The sequence below is a fragment of the Glycine soja genome, chromosome 16 (genome assembly GCF_004193775.1).
Source record: "Glycine soja cultivar W05 chromosome 16, ASM419377v2, whole genome shotgun sequence".
In the NCBI taxonomy this organism is placed as follows: domain Eukaryota; kingdom Viridiplantae; phylum Streptophyta; class Magnoliopsida; order Fabales; family Fabaceae; genus Glycine; species Glycine soja.
In genome coordinates, this window is record NC_041017.1 from 37,108,396 (window position 1) to 37,118,495 (window position 10,100).

The window sequence follows — 10,100 nt, forward strand, 5'->3', positions numbered from 1 at the left end:
AGTCATGATGTTAACATGGTAGTACATATGGTGGAGGTGAGATTTGATCCCATGACATGTTACAATTTAAAATCACTAAATCTACCAAGTCATTTGCCTTGATTTATAATAAAAACAATATTTATATATAGCATCATTTTAAAGTATTACAATTAAGCAAAATTAGTTTTTACTTAATACTAAATATTTATTATCTTAATTTTATAAATTAAAAATAATATAATGTTATAATATTAAAAGAAAAAATATAGCACAAATTATGTGATGGAATAGGAATAAAGAAATAGGAATGAAAATGGGACAGAATACAAGATGGAAGAGAAGACGATTGCATGTTTATATTTGGATATGAAAATATATTAAAAGAAAAGACGATAAAATTAATGAAATTTTAAAATTATCCTTAAAATTGTACATTGTCAAACTAATGCAGTCCCTAAAGTTTAATAAATGGTTAACTTTATCCATGAAATAAATAAACAGCAATGTTATAAAGTACGCAGTCTATGCAACACGAAAACTACGAAACACTATTTTACTAGTGATTAAATAAAAAGAAAAGATAAAAGATAAATTTGAAGGAAACGGATTACAGATCTTCATTTGAATTTTCGTATTTTCGTGCATAAAATTTGTGGGGAATAATTGTGTATGTTGCTAATAATTTTAGTAAAAAAAAATTATTTTATCTTATTATTATATTTATTATTTTATTAAATTATTAATTTGACAACTCTTTGATTAAAGTTAGAAATTTGTTATTACGATAGAAATTATGATAATGAGAAATAATTTTTTTATAAATTTAATCTAAATTATTTTTAATTATAAAATTATTGTGAGCAAGAACTAGATTTTATTATTAAATTATATGTATAGATGATGCACATGTAAATGTTATCATTGGATTAACTTGATTGAGAAATTCTAATAGCTAATATTTTGATAGAAATTTTTTAAGAAAAAATTTAATAGTTTCCTTTGATATAAAATTACCATAGTATTTAACAAGTTATTTATTATATTTGAATTTTGAACACCTAATCTCTTATATTAGGATACTAGTCGAATAGATACAAGACATAATTAAATACTTACAAAATTAATGATTAATCAAGAAATAATTCATCCATTTTTGATAATGAGTTTAAACTCTATAATATAATTATGACATTGGTTAGGACAATTGAATTGAAGAAGAAAATAATTTCTTAAGTGTGTTAACTTATTAGAATTTAACAATAATACTATATCTTAGAGTTAATTCTGAGTTATAAATGATGAAAGGAAATATTATATTATTCTTCTATAATGATGCTATTTTATATTATCAAAATGTTAAGAAATGTTACTAAACACCTACCTTGATTATTAAAGTAATTATAACTAATATATTGCTGATTTAGTATTAAACCTATAGGATCACACATAACCGAATATATCAATATTTGCATAAGAAAATAATTTATTTGATAATTAAATTAGAGAATTTAATTTAATCAAATAAATATTTTAGTGAATATTATTATATTTTTGCAAGCACCAAGAATATGATTAATATAAACCAACAATCTTTTTTTATAAATATAAAAGTTATCCACAAAATAAGAATAAGATTTTATTATTAAATTATATAATTAGCTATCATAATTAGTCATGTAATTATTTAAGAATTATCTTTGCCTTAAATCAAAATGCCTCTTTTAAGATAAATATATATGAAATTATCAAATCTCTCATTTTTTTTAAAAAATATTCAAATACATATCTCTTATAAACAAAAGCATAGACTTAGTTTCTAGACATGAGAGTAAAAAAAGATTTATTCTTTACTGTTTTCCTTATAAAAAAGTTGATACTAATGTGAATATACAATATTGAAAATAAGATTTTATTGCTTAAAATATTGTTGTAATATATTTTAAATATAGATTCTTTTATTCCACGGCATACATTGTATAAACACCATTTTTTCTTTCACATGTTTCCTATTATCAAGCAATTTTCATAAATAAATTAACAAAATGATATTCATGACATCGAAACTATAATAGTTGATCAATTTGGTTCTTAAAAAATAAAAGACTTAATAAAAAAATATTGATTATAAGATTAGATAATTACAAAATGAAAAATTAAGATTAGATAACTATATGACGAAATATTAATTGCATATAGAAACTAAATCTCATTAACAATATTAAAACGTATCTTTTTTTTCCCTCTTTTATTGGTACAATGTCTCAACTAATTAAGATCAAACAGATGCATGCATGCACGCATAATTTTCACGTGTGGTAATGTCCCTACATTCACATGGATATCCATATGCATAACACCATTTTTTTTTTGGTGGTGCTATACGAACACCATTAATTATTTTTCAAGCACTATCATCTATATAAAAAAAAAATCTCTTTTTTCCTATTATATCATACCACCTAATACCTATCATAGTATCATGTCTATATTATTTTCTTTCTTTCTCTATGTGTCATTTAGCACCTTGGTGCCCATGAACTTCTTTATATATATATATATACTTTGTATACTTAAAAGCCTTAGATTCGTACATAGAAAGACAGTGGTACAGTATAAAGTACCAGAAATTAAATTAAGCTTATAAATGAGGTATGCTCATCCATACGAACGTGCACCCAAAACCATCTACCAGAATCTATAGGCCCACAACTTGTTTATTTCTTGAATCTATATGCTGAATTTGCCTACATCGTCATCATCTCAGAACCCACATTCATTTCCCCCGCTTTGTTAATTATATTATTGTAATCCAATTGGACCTTGCTAGGAAATGGGACATAGTTGAAGTTTTAACTTAGAAAAATCAAGAAAAAAAATAAGATTCAACACTAATTCCCACGAGGTCCACCAATTAATGAATTGCATTACCTTCCCCAGCAGAAACGGACAAATGTGAACCTTATATATAATCCAAAGAAATTAAAGACCATTAAACAGAAAATTTATTCATGTGGTTCCCTTTGTTAACAATGTTTTTGGTAGGGGAAGCAACTTGATGTGATCTAGATCTCTGTTTAGGCTTCCAGGAGCAGAAAGAATCAAAGGGGACTTGTTAATGTCCCATAGCCAGCTAATTTCACCCTCCAACAATTATGCAACCTTTGAATAGACTGTTTTTTTTTGTTGGTGTTGGCACGTCTTTAAGGTCTGCCTATTATATAATATGAATTTGTTTGCATGTGTACGTGTTTCTTTTGCTTAATATAGATAGATAAATAGATATGCGTTATATATTATTCAAATAATACTTTCTATATGTAATATATATATATATATATATATATATATATTCTCTTTGTATATATTAAAATAATACTTTCTAATATTATATATTTCTTTATCTTTTTCTTTTCTTTGTATTTCTTCTTTCTTGCACAAAATATCGTAAAAAATATTGAGTCATTTTGCCGGTACCTTTAGTTTGAGAAGCGCAACCGCGATATGTATAAACCGATTTTGCCCAAAAAAAAAAGTCGATCATTGAAGTTTAGAAGCAAAAAATAAGGGCAATTTTTATTTATTTATAATTTAGATCAATACAAAAGTTGCATGGCTTTTGAAAGTTAGGAGATTTTATCATATTAATTCTTTTTGCCTTTAAATCTTCGGTTCATTAGAAAAAAATAGATCATGATTAATACAAAATTCAATTGAAAGGTATATAAAATTTAAAAAAATTATTTCCATTAAAGATCAAACTCAAATAATACTCGAACGATTCAATCTTAACTACCTATTAATCAATTGTCTCCTATCACCTGATTATCATATTAATCCTTAAGTATTTCAAATTAGTCTTGAAAGATAAGAAAAATAGTACTCAAATTCAGTCTTTTTGCATCATTGTTTTAGACTTCTTGAGAACAAATTTAATAATGTTTATAAATATCATTTAAAATGTAATTCTTTGAAAAAGCATTATTACAACTTGTATAATAAATGAGTCATGTTTAGATAAATTTATCTATAAACATTTGTAGGAGAAGAAAATAAAAAAATTACTTTTATAAGCTAAAATTAACTTATGAATAAATCAATTTATAGAGGATTAATTACATGCAAATACTCTAACTTACAAACATCCAGGTTCAATCCATACAAGATACACTCTAAAAGATGAATGAAAAACTTTTAAGTGAAATATATCAGAACTAGTTTCGTACTCAGCATGTATAAATGATTGAAGTTTGTAGAAATATATCAAAATCTCACAAAAAGTAAGAGACTCTAATTTTGGTGGTTAAAAAAAATTCTTAACGCTCAAGTGAATAGAGAATTCAATATAGTCTACGTGTTATATGCCCGTATGTAAGATTTTTTTGGCTGAATGCCTGTACGCAAGATACACCTATATCACAGAAAACAAAACTTTATTAAAGAAGTTATATATATATATATATATATATATATATATATATATATATATATATATATATATATATTACTGATTTCATTATAAATTCATTTTCTTAATCTAATATTTTCCGTGTAGTGTTTGATAGCTACAAACTCAATACTGCACCTTAGCTCAACTGATCAAACTCAATAATTGAGGGTCCATTGTTTTAAAATTAAGTAAAATTCATTTTGAATTATTGAACATAATTAATTAATTATGATGGTTTTCAACTTAATCTCAATTATAAATTTTTCATTAAAACATGTGCACAATATGTGGAAAATTGATTCTTTGTGTAAAATAAGCAGGCTTAACTATATTAGTTTCTATGGAATAAAAAATAAAAATCATGGCTCCTCCCCTTCTTTTATGGAATACCCTATTTTGTGTCATCACGGTAAGAACTTAACATAATTATAAACATGTATGAAATATAAATTCTTGCAAATAAGTTACATCTTAACTTTCAAAGTGTAGTTACTTATGTACATTCATCGAAATGATAAGACATCTTAACAACATCGTAGCTAAATTGGCATCTATCCTATTCTTAAAGATTTGAATGTGATTTCGATGTGTGATGCCTATGATCCCGTCCAAATCGATATATTATTCTTCTAATCCAAGTTCTTGCACTTCTTATGAAAGGGCGACGATAATTAAGAGAAAAATTGTAGTATAATTAAACTATTAGTTTTATAAGAATGTATAAATTAATATAAGACATACTAATTAATATTATTATTATTATTTATTAATTAAAAAATTATTAAAAATAATAAATATAAATCTAACTCATTAAAAAAAGCAATATTCAAGTAGGCTTATATTTCATTATTTTAATCAATATTAAAATATATGTTAGAAATGTATTTATTTAATATTTCCAATTAATACTCACTCTGTTGTCCATGTGCATGTAGATTGTAAAGGCGTTAATGTAGACGTAATCCGTACAACCAAAACACTCTCCAAGCTACGGCTCAGCATGCATTTTGTGTTCGTGCACACTAAATATGATTGTTGCGGCTATTCTCACATGGCCACTGATTAGTTTGTCTTCAAAAAATCAATTAATATATAGGAGCAAATTATTTATCGATTAAATTGCATGTTCCTTATCGTGGAAATGTTTAACAATATTTTAATATTAAATATTTTTATATTTTTAAATGAAAAAGAAAAAATGCTTGTCCTTCCACTGGTAGGACATTGCAGCTACAAATGGAAGAATATTTGGGACTGATACAGTGATGCAGAATTGCAGATCCTGTGTTTGTGCATTTAATTAAATTATGCTTTTAGATGATTGTGTTGTTATTGACAGGAAGCTCACATTATTTGAGTCAAAGCCGCGAATTAGGAATGTCTATTGTCTATTTTTAAAATTCAAGTTGTTATTTGAAACAAATTGAAACATAATAATATATGGACACTAATTTTATTTTTTTGGTAAAGTTTATACTTTTCGGTACGTATGGAGCTATGGATAGTTTATTTAAGAACAAACTGTAAGTTAAGGGTGTGCATACGTAGAATAAATAGCTTAATTAAATATTTATTGAATAAAATTTGTCAAATAAAAAATGTTATAACTTGAAAATAGATAATTAGTTACTTTTATTAACTTAAATGAACTTTATAGAAGCTAGCCCCTGTAAACCCAATAAAATTACAATAATCAGGAGATTTGAGTAGTTTTTTTTTTTTTTTTTTTTGAAGAAAGCTTTGAATGAGTTTGAACATATAATTTGAGGTATTTCATTAAGTGGTAAGTAAATTTGAACTTACTAAGGAACCTTGTAATATCATAAAAGCATGCACTTGTAAGGAAATGTAGCCTCGCACTATTGGAATAAAAAAATTATATAGTTCCACATTCAACTAATATACTTTTTAACTATTAATTAGTTTATCAGTTATTTTTTATCCATACACGTTTGTTTTAGTGAAAATAAAGATGGAAACAATCAGAAAGAAAAATAGAGTAAAAATTTTGCATTTCACTTTCCTATAACGATCACAATTTTTTTTTGTGATGAGATCACGAAAATGTCCTCATCATATCAACAAACGAAACATCTATTATATATATATAGATACACAGGATTTTAAATAGGGATCGATAATGCTTTGTAAAATATGAGATGTATTTTTTTTAATATAGGATCGATGAATTATTTTATTAAATGCAATAACAATGAATGAAATAATTAAAAAGTAATAAAGCGTGAGTGTTAGAATCTAATTAAATTGTTAATTTTATTGGAGTATATTAGAAATTTGCTAGCCATGGTCAGAACTTAAAAATAATTATTAAACATATAGTTGCAAAATATAAATAAATGCAATAAATTTTAAAGCAAAATTATATTGATTTGTTTAAAATTAAATTGATTACAATAACCGAATCGATTTCTTAATTTTGATAATTTTCTTTAATATTTCGTTGACTAATCACTCTCATTTGATAAATATGTACTTTATTTAAATATTTTTTTACTAGTTATTTGGTAGTATTATAATTATAATTTTTTAAAGATATTATACTTGCCTCTTAATTGATTCAATTTAATAAATATTTAATTATATTTTGGCCCCTCTAATTTATTTTATGTGTGATTTTGGTCTTCTATTTTTTTAATTTAAAACTAATTAAGTCTCTCTTTGTTTTAAGAATTAAGTAAATTTATTCCAAACTAAGGGGGAAATGAAATTAAACATTCTATGAATCAAATGTTTGTGTATATGGATTGTAAGTTAAAAAAATGTTCTTAGAAAGTTCAATACTTAAGGATAATGTTTTAATTACTTTGATGGTGGTAACAATTAATTAGTGAATGGATCAACACTTCTTATTTTACTTATTTAAATTTTTAACTTAAAAAATATATTAAAAATATATGAATGAAAGATAATAAAATAAAAATATCAGCCTTCAAACACTTGATTTTCTGTACATGAGTTTTTATTGAATTTCATTTTTTTTTATCGAACATTACTATAAACTAAATAAATCACATACTATAAACTAAATAAATAATTTGTGAGGGTACGTAAATGCATTTTTTTAATCAATCATTTTCTTTGTATGCTAAGTGAGTATCATAATATAAAAAATATAACATATACAAAATAAGTTTTGTAAATTAGACTTTTAGTACTTGAACCTTTTTATAACTAAATTACTGAATATTCTTTCATAGATTCGTTTAACATTGATTCAGTATTCTAAATATTAATAACATTAAGTCCATAAAAAATTAAAAGACACTATAAAAAACAGTCAAGAAACGTAAGCTTTTTTGAATTAATTAAATGGCAACCCTTATCGAAATAATTTAACTCAACCGCTAGATAATTTTAAAAAAACGTAAATAAGTGGGTCTGTATTTGTATATATCGCGTGGGTATAAGAAATCTAATTTTCATGAACCTTAAATTATAGTAATGCACAATAGTAGTTCTGTAACAAAAAAAAAAAAAAAGTAACACACAATACTTAGTTGATAAGAATTTTCACAACTTACTCACCAGCTGAACTTCATTAGGAATACGCTAAATTACCTAATTGCCAACGAAGAAAATCCAAATTGGAAACTTCTCACTTATTTCCTAAAATAACAACTTGGATACACTCCAAAACGATATTGTCCTATATTCTAACATAAAGTATGCATAAAAAAAACATAAAGTAACTCGAATTAGTTAAATTTTTAGGTTCTTTTTTATAAATAGTTTTAAATCATTGGATGCTTTTTATTTGTGTCACGTCTATATCCATGAAGCTCACTTACGTTCCATTTGGTCAACAAAAAGATTGATATGAAATCCATCGGTATATATATAATTGAATAATTTTGTATTTCTTCTCATTAAGTAATTAACTTGAAAATTAGCAAATAAGGGAATTTCTCATATAATTCATGACCAAATAAATTGTGCATAGAAATAGATTTTTTTTGCAGTATAAAATAAAAGAAATATACTTTTTGGTATATATTAAATTCCATTATCACAGATTTTCCTTATTTTGAAGTATGACACGTTTTTGACTATGACCCACCACCACATGTGTCCAGCGAGATCCCATGTTTGCTCCTATATATATATATATATATATAACCTCTAAACCAAATCCAAGGCATACAACATTTGCATCAAAGCTTTGAATACCCTCTATCATTTCTTCCAAGAAAAGCCTTCGAGGTCCCAAAAGAGTCATAATTTGCCTCAAAGCCATGTCTTGCTGGTCTGCAGAAAATGCCACAAAGGCCTATCTCAACACATTGAAAATGGTGAGTGTTCTCTTGATGTCTTAACCCCTTAACCAAAAAAATTTCTGCCTAGACATTTTTTAGATACTATTATTTCATGGGCATTTTTGGTACTATTCTCCCAATAGAAATGGAGTTTTATCTCGATAATCTGTTGACTAACTTTAATACAAGCTTTTATTACACAGATTAATAAGATAAAACTTTAATTTTGATTGGAGAACAGTATCAAAAATATTTAAGCAACTGCATCTAAATTCTTTCCCATTAACATTCTCATGTTATAACTTTTTCCATAAAAATATTTTCTAATCTCATTTTGGGTTTTTTTGAGCAGGGTCAAAAGGCCAAAGAACCCGCGGTTGCAGAGTTCATATCAGCACTAGCCGCTGGCAACACTGCACAACTAATGGTTGTGGCATGTGCTGGTGCAGCAGACTCAACCACACTAGCATTGGTCACTGCTGCACACCAAACTGGTGGCCATGTTGTTTGCATTGTCCCTAGCCATGAGGAATTAAGTGCCTCCAAAAAAGTCCTTGGAGTAAATGCAAGTCAAGTCCAATTCATGGTTGGAGCGGCTCAAGAAGAACAAGTGCTGTTAAGCCAAGCAGATTTTGTGCTCATTGATTGCAACCTTGTGAGCCATGGAGAGATTGTTAAAGCAATCCAAAGTGGTGGTGGTGGCATGCAAAATGGCACAGTGGTTGTTGGCTACAATGCACTTAATTGTAGAGGGTCTTGGTGGTCTTCTGGATCAAAAACTCAGTTGTTGCCTATAGGAAAAGGGCTTTTGGTGACAAGATTTGGAGCAAGTGCTACTAGTCCAAAATATGGATCTGGAGTGAGTAAGATCAAAAGTAGTCGTTGGATTGTCAAGGTGGACAAATGCACTGGTGAAGAACATGTGTATAGGATCAGAGTTCCACAAGGAAAAGTGATTTAAGCTTAATCATATGGTTAATTGGGATGGAGATTGACAAGAGTAGGATTATTTATTAGCCACCACAAGCTACTTTACCAGTTATTTCCTAGGGAAAATGGAGTAGTTAAATTTTGCAATTAGAAAGGACCTAGGAGTTGGTCCTGCTTCAAATGTATATAGCAAATTATAGATATATATTATTACAAAAATTGGTTTGAAAATTTTTATTGTCTTGCATAAGTACTTCTAATGGAGATCAAAACAACCATTTCTCTTGCTCAGACTTTGTTGTCCCTCTCCTCTGTGTAACACATGAAAGGACAACAACAAAACAAAATATACCTTCACCCAAAGTTTTCTTGAAGACATTCAAAGTCATAAAGATGCGCGTAAATCTCATGAAGATTTTTTTTCCTTACTGGATTTGATGTAAAATACCAACAAAGAAATTAGAAAA

The 10,100-nt window shown here is 26.4% G+C and overlaps 1 protein-coding gene across 1 annotated transcript; it reads left to right on the plus strand.

Moving 5' to 3' along the window:
* The first annotated feature begins 8,584 nt into the window (after positions 1 to 8,584).
* On the plus strand, positions 8,585 to 9,864 carry LOC114390305. Its single transcript, XM_028351009.1, has 2 exons — positions 8,585 to 8,739; positions 9,056 to 9,864. Exons 1-2 carry the CDS (start codon positions 8,683 to 8,685, stop codon positions 9,662 to 9,664), a joined length of 666 nt encoding a protein of 221 aa, XP_028206810.1. The 5' UTR covers positions 8,585 to 8,682; the 3' UTR covers positions 9,665 to 9,864.
* The last annotated feature ends 236 nt before the right edge of the window (positions 9,865 to 10,100 follow it).

Bases quoted from the DNA above. Each gene is read 5' to 3' on its own strand.
- LOC114390305 (XM_028351009.1), top strand. From the start codon at position 8,683: ATGTCTTGCTGGTCTGCAGAAAATGCCACAAAGGCCTATCTCAACACA. The intron at 8,740-9,055 runs GTGAGTGTTCTC...TTTTTTGAGCAG, and splicing joins ATCTCAACACATTGAAAATG to GGTCAAAAGGCCAAAGAACC.